The sequence below is a fragment of the Anomaloglossus baeobatrachus genome, chromosome 5 (assembly GCF_048569485.1).
Source record: "Anomaloglossus baeobatrachus isolate aAnoBae1 chromosome 5, aAnoBae1.hap1, whole genome shotgun sequence".
NCBI lineage: Eukaryota > Metazoa > Chordata > Amphibia > Anura > Aromobatidae > Anomaloglossus > Anomaloglossus baeobatrachus.
The window spans coordinates 52,613,354-52,630,263 of NC_134357.1; the positions used below are offsets into that span (position 1 = coordinate 52,613,354).

The 16,910-nt window shown below is 43.6% G+C and overlaps 1 protein-coding gene across 1 annotated transcript in view; it reads left to right on the forward strand.

Annotated features, from left to right (window-relative positions):
- The window catches only part of INPP5A (inositol polyphosphate-5-phosphatase A), a 550,538-nt gene that overhangs the window by 527,686 nt on the left and 5,942 nt on the right, over positions 1–16,910 (forward strand). The window contains exons 13-14 of the mRNA XM_075351609.1: positions 7,417–7,528; positions 16,717–16,785. Coding sequence (XP_075207724.1) covers positions 7,417–7,528; positions 16,717–16,785 — 181 coding nt within the window. The remainder of the gene's footprint in view (positions 1–7,416; positions 7,529–16,716; positions 16,786–16,910) is intronic.

The following is a 16,910-nucleotide window of genomic DNA, read 5'->3' on the forward strand; positions in this document are numbered from 1 at the left end:
GAAGCTTCCCGATCAGTATTTTTTGGCTTGCCATATAAACAGGGAAAACATACAATTTCCAAGCAGATGTTGTCCATTGTCAGATTTGAGCCCAAGACCTGTAGGGCATAATGGCCACCGTGGACTTACAGCAACTAACGCGTTTCAGCATTTCATTGTTCACTGTGCAGAATGATAAACTTCCACCCTGCAGTTTGTTTCATGGACCCGCTAAACCTAGCAGAGGTTCTCTCAGTCAAGTAGCAAATTGAATTTTTATAATGTGAATCATGAATGAGCCTTGTATGATTTGATGAGGTGGAAAAAAAAAGAAAAGGTACTGATACCAGCATTGCTTGTGGCATCTTGCCATCTCTAATGCCTTTTTAATGGGGCAGAAGCTTGTAAACCCATTTGGAAAAATGCTGTTGTATTATCACACCAAGCAGGGTGGTAAATAAGATTCTGCTCGAGCATCCAGCCATTGCTTTTCATTACATATACGGCTGTCTAAAGGAATGCTTCTATTTAATCCCGGGATTAAAATTTGAGTTTCGAAATGTGTACATTGAAAATTGTGCACAAATGCTAAGAAGTTCTCTTCATTAGTTCCATTATAGAAAATATATATTTTATAGTATTTTTGATGCAATTTGTCAAGAACAGCACTCTGCTTCCCCAATCGCCAGGATGTTACACAATTAATTATTGATAGGAGTCAACGGTGGCGTTCACTACTGGGTTGATTGGGAAACTGACAGTGAGCGTATAGTATATACACAACTGATTCCAGCTCACAGAATCACAGAGAATATATGTGTGTGTGTATATATATATGTATGTGTGTATGTGTGTATATATGTGTATATAGATATATATATGTGTGTATATATGTGTATATAGATGTGTGTATGTATATATATATGTGTGTGTGTGTGTATATATATACACATATATATACTCAGTGTGTATGTGTGTGTGTTTATATATATATATATATATATATATATATATATATATATATGTATATATATAATATTTCTATATATGTGTGTATATATATATATGTATATATATGTATATATATATATATATATATATATATATATATATATACATACAGATATATATATATATATATATATATATATATATATATATATATATATATATATATATATATATATATATATATGAATATGAATGAGAGAGAGATAGATATATATCCATTCCGTCACTGCCAACTCCACTACTACTAGCAGCCACCACCAATCCTTTTTGCAGGCTGATTGGACACACTTGTTACAGGTGACGCATGTCCTCGGGTATGCGGTTTATAGAGCAAGAGGAACAAAGTTATTACATTTTATATGTTTAATCCAAAAAGTATGCAGTGTTTATAAAAACATACAAAATATGTTACAAAGAGGAACAAAACAATATAGCACATACAGTTACATAAAAGGGATAAAGAAAAGAAACTTGCTAAACCTGATGTCACTGCAATCTCCTCTTGATAAGCTCATGTGGGAGCGGTTTGTAAGATGTGCTCAGCCCTTCAGATATTTATCTTACAGGATATCTTTGGAGATGGAGGTCCTAGGTGGTAGATATTGTCGGCATGTATCTTATCGCAATTTTAGCTCTTTATAGAGAGGAAACATGGTGTATGTATAGTATCATCTATCGGATTGATAATACTTTGGGGTTGATGGCACGATTATATAAAAATATGCATGTTCTTCCCCTCATAAATGTGATGCCGAAAATCTATCTCCCATAAGTATCTTATGGAAACCCCTACATTCATATCTGTACACTAGAAACAGCGTATCTACAAAAGATGCTTTGATGAGCGTAAGCTTATACCTGGGAAGGCAGGTCTCCTCCTCTGCGTAAACAAATCTGACTTGGGGTTTCTTTCCCAGCAAATTTCTCTACTGTAATTACCTGGCCACTGCAGGGTGCTGTTACTTCAATGGAGGTGTTGGATCTCTTTCCCATGTTATTCATATGTTCAGTGTGGAGTCGGAGACTCCTGTTTTTTAAGAAACACCTCCTAATAAATTAGGCACATCTCAAACTATCGTGCTCCTTGAAACAACTCTTAATCTAGTCAAGACTGGAGTAAGGTTTATGATGTAAGGGACACCACAGCTTGTCTTGAGTTAGACAAGTGGGTGTCGTCATGCCCTGTTCCACCCCTGTCCTGCCCCAACTTTGACAATTTGGCAGAGCTGACTGAAACTGGTGTTAAAATGTTGAAAGGGGCAACAATTTCGCACAACCTCCTTTGATAATATGGGGCCTATGTGCCAACACCCTGAAGGGAGGGCTATATGCTCTCTTGACGTTTATGTTAGTAGAATTTTGTGATCCCTGTGAAATATCTGTAGATCAAATCTTCCTATAAATTGTACAGTGTCAGACTTATTGACATGCCAGGGTTGCTGATGGGTCCTTTTTAACAAATTTGGTCGGAACATTTATTATTAGAGACCTGCAAATTAATATTTGAAAGATGTAAACATTTTGGATCTTAAACTCATAGTTCCAGCCATTTTCCACCACCTCATATTCATTCGATTCTAAATTAGGCAAAATAACTGTTGTGCGTTTATATACGCCATAACTTCTGCGCTATTGGGGTGTATTCACATCTGAACTGGAGATATCACCATCATAGATTCTGCCAAAATGCCAAACATTTTTCTGATAAAACAGACAGAAACCTCATGGACCCCCAATCACTGCACACTCATGCAGTCTAGCATAGTTAGTGAGAAAGATACACTTGCAGCTTCATCTCCCTCCTCCCATATTACTGTTTTACTCTTTACAGACTTGATCTATCTGATCTGACGCAACTATATGAAAATATATAATTTTATGAACAAGTGTGCGCCAGTTAGTAGAGGGCAACCAAATTCATAAAAATTAACTTTTTTTTTTATTATACATAATTAATAGATTTCAATAAAAGTAGTGTTTAAAAAAAAAAATGAAAAAAAAAATATGGAGAGGACATGAAGGCTGGAAGAGGTAATCATCTTTTACGACTTTCAAAATGTAGAACGTTTTAGTATATGCATCTGCTTTGAGTCCTCGGTGCTGGGGTGGGCTGGTGTAGATCAGTCTTTCCTGCTTCTCTAATCATCCACCAGTCACTAGATGCTATGGTGAACGCGAACTCTAGCCACTAATCGGTTAGATCTTTGGTTGTTTAATGGCAGCTGGGGACCACTGGGGGTCTCAGTTAGAACATTTTGCTATGGTATCTGCATCCTACAATAAAATGTAAATTACTATTGAAAAAGAAAACCTTGGGGTTCAGAAACGCGTCAAGTAATTTATGCTACCGGTGAGATTTCATTCATATTTTCTTGTGGACATTTGGCAACTCCAAAGGATTTTTGAATGCACACCGGGCGGTGGTTTTACGGGATCATTGAGCTTTTGGATATGTCAGCCCTGTAAGGTGAAGCATCAGAGTCTGATCAATCCTGAAGTTCATGGAGGATTACAGGTCATCTCCATTTGATATACGGTCATCCTTTTAAACGTATACACTGATTGTGGTATCTCAACTCAGTGATTTCAACAGAACAATTGAGTCCAATGCAGTTTGAATAACATTGAACCGAATAAGCACCATCCTGGAGTTTCTATACCATACTGTCTGCTTTATAACCGCTACAACAGCTCCAAACTTTTTATATTTTATATATATTTTTTTCCCTTTTTCATTGAATCCATGTACAAATTTCAAGCTCCATGAGTTCAATTTCTAGTGATGTGGATAAACTGATTACCGTATTTATATCTACCACTCTCCCCAGTCTCACAAGCTCGTTGCCTCGGTATAACCCTCAACTCTTCTCTATCCTTCAAGCCACACATCCAAGCCTTCTTCACCTCCTGCGGACTCCAACTCAAAAATATCTCCCGGATTCGTACATTCTTTAACCAAGAATCTGCAAAAATATTAGTGCATGCCCTCATCTCCCTCCTCTATTACAACCTCCTGCTCTGTGGCCTCCCATTTAACATTCTTGCACCACTACAATCTATCCTTAACTCTGCCACTTAATTAATCCACTTCAATTTCCACTTCTATTTCCCCAACTTGTTCTTCTTCAAGATGGAACGTACAGACTCTGATCATTTTTCATAGGCTTCCCCTCGCTATTCCCCAGTCTCTCTTCTCTGCTAGTCCCTTCACTGGCTTCCCATTGCCGAAACCCTAACCATGGCATACAAAGCCATCTCCGCCATACATCTGTGAGTTAGTTTCCTGGTACCTACCTGCACCCAACCTCCGATCTTCACAAGATCTCCTTCTCTCCTCCTCCCACAATCGCATATAAGATTCTCCCGTGCCTCCCCCATACTCTACAACGCTCTGCCACAACACATCAGACTCTCTCCTACCGTGGAAACCTTCAAAAGGAACCTGAAGGCTCACCTCTTCAGACAAACTTGCAACTTGCCGTAACCCTCAGGTTCCAGAATCAGTAGAGGAGCAGCAATTTAAGAAGGTATTCAGTTTAATTTAAAAAAAAATCCAGGGAAAAGGTCCCCTTTAAGACCGAAATGATAATTGAAGACTAGTTAAAGCAAAACGGTAAACAAATTTCTAGTTGTCTATATCATAATTATTTTCAATGAGTAGTGTGGAGAGATTGAGGCGCTAACTAAGAACAAGGTGATTCCTTTATTCAGAGGCTCATGTTCATATATAGCTGTAGTTAAATTGGAGCAGTCATAATGCCTGAGCTGGCAATGATAGGGCTGTAAAATTCAATTAGCACGTTCTGTCAGGTGCAGATATGTCACGTCGGATAATAAATTACCTCCATTGAAATGACATTAGATAACCTTTTTTTCTGTTTTCTTTTTGCATTGTAAATCAGTTTAGGAATAAGCGATCATTTGTCAATACTCCTAAACCAGTCCTTTAAGTCTCTTAGGACAAGCAGCTCAATACTTAATCTAGTCTAATTGAACAACGTACAGAGTAATAGTTAGCCCGTGTTTTGTCACTGTAAAGAATCTGTCAATGTTGTAGGTAAATGCTTGTATTATGTCCTTCACGTAAGTATACCAGATTATCCTCAATAAATGGACATGTGTCGGTCAGACATTAGGTCTTGTGAGCAGGAAATAATGATGCTTGGAGCACTCTACATAACAAATACTCAAAACGTTCTTAAAACTTTATCTTGGGAGTGATATCTTGGGTATATTGCTGTAATATGTTACCAATGTCCAATTGGTCACGGTGAACAATTCTACTCTCAAGAAGGAAGTTGCCGAGGTGCAAGAAAACAGCAATGCCTTTCCTCACCTATGGTTTTATTGAACTTTCTTTGTTGGTCATGGACTATATTGGCCCAACGTTTGGGTTTAGAAGAGAGTGGAACTGGCATGGCACGATCCTAGTTTAGTGGTGGACAAACCCTGACTGTAAAAGTTCAGATCCATGTGGTTTCAAACGTGCTCGAGTGCTGGGCCCAGAATTCTTAGGAAATTTCAGCTAATGATTCGGATCTGGCACTCTGGAAATAAAGGAAGGAAAACTAAAGAAAATAAGAATGAAGCAAGCGCTTCATACTTACCGAGTCTTCGGCGTGGCTGTAACTGCTCTCACGGCCTCTCCTTCACTTCCTGGGCCGCTCATTATTGCTCATCCATATGCACTGCTTAACTCACCCACCGACCTTCCTGGTGTCTGTGCTTGGTTGTAGTCAGTCAGTCCAGCCTGTGTGACAACATCTGACTGAAACCAATAACAGGCGTGGTCTATGGGTCACTAGCATGCTGCAAAAAATAAAACAATTGACATAGGGTCCCCATATTATGATGCCAGGACAGATAAAGCATACGGCTGCAGCTCCCAGCTGTGCGCTTATCTTGACTGTGTATCAGAATAAGAGGAACCGCATGCAGCTTTTTTTTTCGTTAAATTATCGGAATAAATAATTTTTAAAAATCAGCCTGTGGTCCCCCCCCAAATTTTCATACCCAGTCATGATAAAGCCCAACAGCTGGGAGCTGGTATTCTCAAACTGGGGAGACCCATGCTTATTGGGCCCCCCAACCTAAAAATAGCAGCCTGCAACCGCGACAATCCCAGAACATTACCCGGCTTATCCCGATTGCCCTGGTGCTGTGGAAATCGTGGTAATAAGGGGTTAATAACTCACAGCTGCCAGTAATCCCTAGATTAGTTATGGGTCTTGCTAGACTGTTATCAATGTCCAATTGACCACGTGAACACTTCTGCTCTCTTAAAGGCAGTTGCAGAAGCGCAAAGAAACAACAGCAATGATTTTCTCCCCTATGGTGTTAATCAGCTTTCTCCTCAGCCCAAAACGTTGAGCCAATATAGTCTATGACCAAGAAGCAGACAGGAACTGGCATGGCAAAGTCCTACTTATCACTTTGTTCTTATTTGGAGGCATTTAAAGTATGATAATATGCTGTGTGTATCAATATTTTATCACTGGTTGAGAGGTTTAAAGGGATTTTCCATTTCGTAAAAATTTTGTCTAAATGAATGTTAGATAATTTACTTTTGACTTTGGTGTGTAGACATCTAATGGTCTGTAGAAATGAGAAATTCAGTATGAGCCACCCTGGTCCTGCGTGGCAGGTGGTCTTCACTTCTGCTGCCAGAATCCTCCGAGATTATGGCTGCCTAAAGTCACACAATTTCTATCGTGTGCCGCAACTTCATGATGTTACAGGGTCTGAAAAGTGCACGAAGGATCGATGATGCCAAGTGCAAAGGTGGAAATTATCTGCCACAGGACAGGAACTGGACTTCAATCCGGACCAGGGCAGCTCCAACTGAATTGCTCATCTGTAATGGCCACATAAAAAAGAGACCTTTCCTACAGCGATTTGTTTTGTAGACCAAACTCACTCTTTTAATGGAATAGGTCTCTTCTTGACACTATTGTGATAACAATCCCTATAGCTGGCCCAGACACTTGGCAGATCTTCCTGGTTCTGGTCCATCCCCGGCTTCCAGACTCAGAGTTGTGCAAGAACCTGTGAAAAGCGAGAGTCTTCCGTAATAAGAGTTGCTTTCGCACATCTCCTCTAACCATTATACCGTAATTAAGAAACCGTCAGGACTTTGCCTGGGGATTTTTTTCTTTCCTCGTTTATGAACTCATTTTTTTTTTAATCTGTAAATATAAAATGTTTTAATTTTAGTAGTTTTTGTTTTATTTTTTACATTTCGGGACTTTAAATAACCAAGGTTTCTGTTTGTTTTATTTAAAAGTGAATGTTCTGTCTTCCTATTGACCGGGGGGATTATTGTGTTAAATGTTATTCATGTAGGCTAAATGTTTTCTGTTTTGTACAGCGGCACGAGTGACATGTAGACCACCAGAGCTTGACATGTCTGTATTGACTCTCTTCTAGTTATCCGTACAGTGAAGACAGCAGTCAGGGAAAGCAATACATGAATACACGATGTCCAGCGTGGTGCGATCGAATACTAATGTCTCACTCTGCTAAAGAACTTCTTTTAAAGGTAAAACCCTCTATGGTGCCATAAATTATTTTATATGAATACACTTATTAATTCCGCTATGGTAATGAGAGAGTTATTGGTATACATGTAGAATACTGATCCACCGATATGTCCTATTGCCAGTAGGGATCAAAAAGGAATTTTTCTCACTTTATGGCAAATTGATCTGTTTTACCTTCTTCTGAAATGTTGGTTATTTTAAAACTTTCAACTGAATGATCACAAAAAAGCCAAACTACTGGATTTCTGGTCGCAAGTTGTACATTCCCATCATAGACCACAATGTAAGGTGCTTGTAAACTGATGAATATTTGGTTGTTTACAGCCAGATTGCAACCTAAAGGGAACCTGTTAGGCTGCTTTCACACTACGTTTTTTTTTAGCATGCGTCATGAACGGTTTTTTTTGCTGCAAAAGCGGATCCTGTTTTTGCAAAGAAAAACGCATGTGTTATTTTGCAGGAATCTGTCACTATAAGTTTATGGGCGGGCATTGGTTTCATGTGATCGGGAGTGAGGGGAAAGACTGGGAGCCGACATCTAACAGCTGTGGAGGCTCGTAACCAAGATAAACATCGGATAACTTGCTTGGATACCCGATATTTACATTGTTACGAGCGTCTGCAGCTGCTAGGAGCCAGGCTGCCTGCTCCCTGCACACGTAACCAAGATAAACATCGGGTAACTAAGCCCGCGGTTACCCGATGCTTACCTTGGTTACGAGTCTCCGCAGCTACTCAGGCGGTGGAGAGAGGGAGGGGGAGAGAAGGACTGATCACGCCAGGCTGGTTTCTGAGCATGCTCACTAGAGCAAGCAGGATCCTGTCTATCAGCATGCCAGCGTTCACATGCGTTTGCATGCTGTTTACTCAGGATCCAGCAATTTGCAGTATTTGGACGCAGCTCAAAAACGCTACAAGTAGCGTTTTTGAAAAAGGTAAAAAACTGCAAGTTGCTGGATCCTCACTATAACGCACGCAAACGCAGGTGAATGCATGTTGATGCGAGTCCATTGCAAATGCATTGAAATGAAAACGCATTTGCACTGGATCCGTTTTTGCGTTAAAAAACTGTTCATGACGCATGTTAAAAAAAACGTAGTGTGAAAGCAGCCTTATATTGAAACTGGTATGCAGGCTCCATGTTATAGAGCTGGAGGAAGTGATCAGATTGATCTAATATTTTTATGGTTTAGGCTTCAGCAAAACTTGCATTTCATTCATTGAAATCTCTGGTGTTTGTACATGAGTCCAGTGGGCGGTGCCATACAATGATTGACCGTCTCCTCTGTATGACAGTACATGCTGAGATGGCTGTCAATCACTAAATCACTAGGAGGATTTATATATTATAATACATACAAAGATTGGAGACAAAACAAATCAGAAATAAAACCACCACATGGGAAGGGGTGAAAATCATTCTCTCTCTCTTTATCTATCTATATATGTATAGATATATATGTATAGCTATATATATATATATATATATATATATATATATATATATATATATATATTATACATATATATATATATACACACACACACACAGCCTTGCAAAAGTATTCGGCCCCTTTGCATTTTTCAACCTTTTCCCACATTTCAGGCTTCAAAGATAAAGATTTAAATTTTATGGTGAAGAGTCCACAAGTGGGACACAATTGTGAAGTTGAACGAAATGTTTTGCTTATTTTACACTTTTATCTATATATATAATTGCCTTATTCTGTCTCTGTCTGTCTGTCATGCTTCAAAATTGTGTCCTTACGGTGACACAAAGCTGATTGGCCGCTGGGCTCGCCATGGCCCCGCCCCCCCCACACCGATTGGCCGCTCGCCCAGGCTGCGCCCCCACACGGATTGGCCAGCCGCTCGGCCAGGCTCCGCCCCCCCCACAGATTGGCCTCTCGCCCCGGCACCCTGCAGGCATTGGCAACTCGGCCACGCCACGCCCCGCCCCCCTCACGCAATGGACGTTAGCTCTGCCCCCCCCCCGCGCATTCCCCGAACTGACACGGTCACGGCTCCCAGGTGAGTACTGTACACCCCCCACCCCCCCCACCCCCAACGGGAGCCCACATCAGCGTACGCCGCCAACCCAGCCGACACTTACCCTCGCATTGCTGGCCTTGCCGCCGTATGCTGGTGTGGGCTCCCGTGCGAGTGGGGGACGTGATGCGCTGGTAACCATCCTAGCATAGTTACCAGCACATCAAGGTCCTGCAGCGGCGGAAGATCCACACGCACACACAACAGCACACACACACATACACACACATCAGATCACACTCACTCTCACAAACACCTCACACACACATCGCATCCACAAACTCACAGCATCCGGCGATATCGCTTGCTTCTCGGCCTCGATACTGTGCTGTTGTGACCTTCCAGGACCTGCCGGAGGATCACATGGCCAGAAGCATGTGGTATCTCCGGATGTTGTGAGTATGAGCGCGTATGTGCAATATAGTCAATGTGTGTGTGTGTGAGTGTATGCGATCGGGTGTGTGTCGGTGTGTGTGAGTGTATGCGATCGAGTGTGTGTGAGTGTATGCGATCGGGTGTGTGTCGGTGTGTGTGAGTGTATGCGATCGGATCTGTGAGTGTCGGCAGAGGAGCATGGCGTGCTGGAGGAGGCTGGGAGGAGAGAGGCTGATCCTGGGGAAGGCTGGGATGGGGAGGCTGATGCTGGGGACAGAGAGGCTGATGCTGGGATGAGAGAGGCTGATGCTGGGATGAGAGAGGCTGATGCTGGGGACAGAGAGGCTGATGCTGGGGACAGAGAGGCTGATGCTGGGGACAGAGAGGCTGATGCTGGGGACAGAGAGGCTGATGCTGGGATGAGAGAGGCTGATCCTTGGGAAGGCTGGGATGGAGAGGCTGATGCTGGGGACAGAGAGGCTGATGCTGGAGACAGAGGTTGATGCTGGGGACAGAGAGGCTGATGCTGGGGACAGAGAGGCTGATGCTGGGGACAGAGAGGCTGATGCTGGGGACAGAAAGGCTGATGCTGGGATGAGAGAGGCTGATCCTGGGGAAGGCTGGGATGGAGAGGCTGATGCTGGGGACAGAGAGGCTGATGCTGGGGACAGAGAGGCTGATGCTGGGGACAGAAAGGCTAATGCTGGGGACTGAGAGGCTGATGCTGGGGACTGAGAGGCTGATGCTGGGGACTGAGAGGCTGATGCTGGGGACAGAGAGGCTGATGCTGGCATGAGAGAGGCTGATCCTGGGGAAGGCTGGGATGGAGAGGCTGATGCTGGGGACTGAGAGGCTGATGCTGGGGACAGAGAGGCTGATGCTGGGGACAGAGAGGCTGATGCTGGGGACAGAGAGGCTGATGCTGGGGACAGAGAGGCTGATGCTGGGGACAGAGAGGCTGATGCTGGGGACAGAGAGGCTGATGCTGGGGACAGAGAGGCTGATGCTGGGGACAGAGAGGCTGATGCTGGGGACAGAGAGGCTGATGCTGGGGACAGAGAGGCTGATGCTGGGGACAGAGAGGCTGATGCTGGGGACAGAGAGGCTGATGCTGGGGACAGAGAGGCTGATGCTGGGGACAGAGAGGCTGATGCTGGGGACAGAGAGGCTGATGCTGGGGACAGAGAGGCTGATGCTGGGGACAGAGAGGCTGATGCTGGGGACAGAGAGGCTGATGCTGGGGACAGAGAGGCTGATGCTGGGGACAGAGAGGCTGATGCTTGGGACAGAGAGGCTGATGCTGGGGACAGAGAGGTTGATGCTGGGGACAGAGAGGCTGATGCTGGGGACAGAGAGGCTGATGCTGGGGACAGAGAGGCTGATGCTGCGGGGAGAGAGGCTGATGCTGCGGGTAGAGAGGCTGATGCTGGCGCAGCATGGCGGATGGAGCACGTTTGGGAGTGCGCAGCATGGCGGATGGAGCACGTTTGGGAGTGCGCAGCATGGCGGATGGAGCACGTTTGGGAGTGCGCAGCATGGCGGATGGAGCACGTTTGGGAGTGCGCAGCATGGCGGATGGAGCACGTTTGGGAGTGCGCAGCATGGCGGATGGAGCACGTTTGGGAGTGCGCAGCATGGCGGATGGAGCACGTTTGGGAGTGCGCAGCATGGCGGATGGAGCACGTTTGGGAGTGCGCAGCATGGCGGATGGACCACGTTTGGGAGTGCGCAGGATGGGAGATGGAGCACGATGGGGGGTGCGCAGCATGGCGGATGGAGCACGTTTGAGAGTGCGCAGTATGGCGGATGGAGCACGTTTGGGAGTGCGCAGCATGGGAGATGGAGCACGATGGGGAGTGCGCAGCATGGCGGATGGAGCACGTTTGGGAGGGCGCAGCATGGGGGATGGAGCACGATGGGGAGTGCGCTGCATGGCGGATGGAGCACGATGGGGAGTGCGGAGTATGGCGGATGGAGCACGTTTGGGAGTGCGCAGCATGGCGGATGGAGCACTTTTCGGAGTGCGCAGCATGGCGGATGGAGCACGTTTCGGAGTGCGCAGCATGGCGGATGGAGCACGTTTGGCAGTGCGCAGCATGGGGGATGGAGCACGATGGAGAGTGCGCAGCATGGCGGATGGAGCACGTTTACGAGTGCGCAGGATGGGAGATGGAGCACGATGGGGAGTGCGCTGCATGGGGGATGGAGCTCGATGGGAAATGCACACCTCTCCCCAACACACCCACTGCGCACTGCACAACACACCACACACACACACTGGGAACCACAAACAACTGCCCTACACAGACACCCACACACAGACAACGCTGCACACACAAATATACGCACATACCGCACAACACACACATTGCACAAAACATACCTCCCCCCAAAACACACCACACACACACAAACCGCGCAACACACACACAACGGTACAGACACACAGCGCTCCACAAACAACGCAACACACAAACAACACCGCTCTCACCCCCCGCCACACCCAGACAACACCCAGAACATGTACAGCGCCCTACACAAACACTTGGTAACTACACACATCAACATCTATATATATATATACATATATATATATATATATATATATATATATATATATATATAACAAAAATCATACATGAACTACACAATACGTAAATTCTAGAATACCCGATGCGTAGAATCGGGCCACCTTCTAGTAAAAAATAATAAACTGAAAATTGGGGCGTGCAATATTATTCGTCCCCTTTAAGTTAATAGTTTGTAGCGCCACCTTTTGCTGCGATTACAGCTGCAGTCGCTTGGGGTATGTGTCTATCAGTTTTGCACATCGAGAGACTGAAATTCTTGCCCATTCTTCCTTTGTAAACAGCTGGAGTTGAGTGAGGTTGGATGGAGGCGTTTGTGAGCAGCAGTTTTCAGCTCTTTCCACAGATTCTCGATTGGATTCAGGTCTGGACTGTGACTTGGCCATTCTAACACCTGGATACGTTTATTTGTGAACCATTCCATTGTAGATTTTGCTTTATGTTTGGGATCATTGTCTTGTTGTAAGACAAATCTCCGTCCCAGTCTCAGGTCTTTTACAGACTCCAACAGGTTTTCTTCAAGAATGGTCCTGTATTTGGCTCCATCCATCTTCCCATCAATTTTAACCATCTTCCCTATCACTGCTGAAGAAAAGCAGGCCCAAACCATGATGCTGCCACCACCATGTTTGACAGTGGGGATGGTGTGTTCAGGGTGATGAGCTGTGTTGTTTTTACACCAAATATATCGTTTGGCATTGTGCCCAAAAAGTTTGATTTTGGTTTCATCTGACCACAGCACCTTCTTCCACATGTTTGGTGTCTCCCAGGTGGCTTGTGGCAAACTTTAAACAACACTTTTTATGGATATCTTTGAGAAATAGCTTTCTTCTTGCCACTCTTCCATAAAGACAGTTTTGAGCAGTGTACAACTGATTGTTGTCCTATGGACAGACTCCCCCATCTCAGCTGTAGATCTCTGCAGCTCATCCAGAGTGATCATGGGCCTCTTGGCTGCATCTCTGATCAGTCTTCTCCTTGTTTGAGATGAAATTTTTGAGGGACAGCCGTGTCTTGGTAGATTTGCAGTGGTATGATACTCCTTCCATTTCAATATGATCGCTTGCACAGTGCTTCTTGGGATGTTTAAAGTGTTGGATATCTTTTTGTAACCAAATCCGGCTTTAAACTTCTCCACAACAGTATCACGGACCTGCTTGTTGTGTTCCTTGGTCTTCATGATGCTATCTGCGCTTTAAACAGAACACTGAGACTATCACAGAGCAGGTGCATTTATACGGAGACTAGATTACACACAGGGGGCTTATATTTATCATCAGTCATTTAGGACAACATTGGATCATTCAGAGATCCTCAATGAACTTCTGGAGTGATTTTACTGCACTGAAAGTAAAGGGGATGAATAATATTGCACGCCCCAGTTTTCAGTTTATTATTTTTTTTACAAAAGTTTAAAATAAGCAATACATATCATTCAACTTTACAATCTTGTCCCACTTGTTGTTCATTCTTCACCATAACATTAAAGTTTTTATCTTTATGTTTGAAGAGTGAAACGTGGGTAAAGGTTGAAAAAATCAAGGGGGCCGAATACTTTCGCAAGGCACTGTATATAAGATTATCACAGTACAGGTAAAAAAAAAAAATAAATAAATAAACACATACAATTGTGGAACTTATTAAAATATATTTTGTTTGTGGGAAACCGCTTTAACATCACAATCTACCATCTGTGCATTATTTTTTTTTTTTTCTTCATGGCCCCCAACAATATGCCTTCTTGCCTATTGCTTATGTAAGAACTACAACTTTATTAACGGTTCCCTGTCAGGTACAATGCAGAGAAAATACCCCGCTATCTATTCTTTGAAACAAGGTGCTGATCCAGCTAGATTTCAATGCTAAAAATCAGGATTGCATCGAGCGCTCTGCGCTGTCTGTGCTCGCAGAATGGATGGTCTTCACAAATTAGCGCACAGCATGTGCAGCTCCGCATGCTAGGCGTTACAGATTGTACAGACATGGGGCTGTAAACAGCTTTCATGCTGCACCATCTATCATGCCATGCTCGGTTACCTCACCATCATGTTATTTTATGCTTCCTGAGCCCTAAAACACCAAAGGTTGCCCACCGCTTGCGAGTCACGTTGACGCCTGATAGCATGCAGTAATGAATGCTCAGCCGAGTGTGCCCGGCTCCTGCTTGTGCACTGCTGTAATTTGTTTATCTGTCTAAAGATTATACAGTTGGAAATCCACAATTTTATGCTGCCTTTCTAAATTATCAAGTCTCTATTTGATGAATGCTTTTCCACTTGCAAAGGAAGTGCCATTATGATCTTGAAATATTGGAAAGTGCTCATGCATACAATGCGGGAAGGTTATGTTTTCTTCTATGGTTTTGGCAGGCAATCATAATATAAAGTAAACCTGACCTTAAGCCAGTCTAATGCATTAACATAATTTAGGGTTTTTTTTAGTCCAAACGCTTATGTATATATTACACTTATTCATTCAGACTTGACTGATTGAGGAGAAAAAAAAATAATAATGGCTGACATGTCACCGCTGCATACCGCTAGGGTTTTTGTCCCTTGGAATTTTTTTTTTTTTACATTTAAAATATAAAAATGTATTTTTTATTTTTTATTTTTTTTTCTATACATTTATCTTTTTTTTTTTGTCTTCAGTTTTTTTTATCCACGGTATTAATCCTTCTGCATTAAGTAAGGCGATGTTCACACACAGCATTTTTTTTTTATTATTTTTTATGCAAATAAACATGTGTTTTACTGTATAAGAAAAAGCTGAGATTTTATAAATTTCACGCACACCATTTTTTTTTTTCTATTGACTGAATTTCAGAATTGCGGCATCCATTTCAGTGTTTTAGCAACTTTTTTTCCATCCATAGAAAGCAATGAGAAAGTGCAAAAAAAAACACAGCCAAGGGCAAAGAGGGTTTGCAAGGATTTTGCTGTGTATTGAGCACTTGGGTCTTGGGTGGGCACAACTCGAGTGCCCGATTATAATTCTTTGAGTGGCCTCATTTGGAAGCCATCTTTTATTATTAATAATAATTATTATTATTATTATTATATATTCTGCAGTGCTTTACATGCATCAGCAACACTGTCCCCATTGGGGCTCACAATCTAAACTCCTTATCAGTATCTTTTTGGAGTGTGTGAGGAAACTGGAGAACCCGGAGGAAACCCACACAAACACGAGGAGAACATATAGACTCCTTGCAGATGTTGCCCTTGGTGGGATTTCAATCCAGGACCCCAGCTCTGCAATACTGCAGTGCTAACCACTGAGCCACCATGCAGCGCTAACCACTGAGCCACCGTGCAGCACTAACCACTGAGCCACCGTGCAGCGCTAACCTCTGAGCCACCGTGCAGCGCTAGCCGCTGAGCCACCGTGCAGCGCTAGCCGCTGAGCCACCGTGCTAGCGCTAGCCGCTGAGCCACCGTGCTAGCGCTAACCGCTGAGCCACCGTGCTAGCGCTAACCGCTGAGCCACCGTGCTAGCGCTAACCGCTGAGCCACCGTGCTAGCGCTAACCGCTGAGCCACCGTGCTAGCGCTAACCGCTGAGCCACCGTGCTAGCGCTAACCGCTGAGCCACCGTGCTAGCGCTAACCGCTGAGCCACCGTGCTAACGCTAGCCGCTGAGCCACCGTGCTAGCACTAACCACTGAGCCACCTTTTAGCTCCTCTATATACTTGAAAGAATAGAGTAATGAAGTGAACAGCGGAGCCACCAGAAAAATGAACTGAAAAGACACCGACAAACATGCTTCAGCAAAATGACCACTGTTTTCATGAATTATTTTCATCTTGGTTCTGCCTTCATCTTGATGACGCTGTGTGCACATACCCTTGTAAAAAAAAAAAAACAGATCCGGCCAAAGCCAGAGAGATGGCCATTCGGAAATAATCTAGTCTGTCAGTCGCCTCCCTGGCTGAGTCTTACCTACACCTAAGAGGCACCATGCCTGAAAAAATGAACACTTTTTTTTTTCAATAAATTTACATCTCTACAAAGAATGTGGGTTTTTTTTTTTTTTTTTTTTTTGTTTTTTTTTGTAATCCATTAATGTTCAAGTGCTAAAACCTGTGCAAACCAGAGTCATGACCTCCATTGTCCACGATATCTGGAGCTATTGTACTATGGCACATTATTGACTTATTACACCTTGTTTTTCAGTCTGAAAATGATGAAAGGATAGTGATTTATGACAGCATTGGGCCAAATATCTGCATGGGGGACCACAAGGTAAAGTGCAGCTTTTATTTTACTTCTGTTTCTATTTTGCTTCATCAAGTCAAAGCAAGAACTTAAAGGGAATCTGCTAGCAGGTTTTTGCTATATAATCTGAAGATGGAGATACGGGCTGAAAC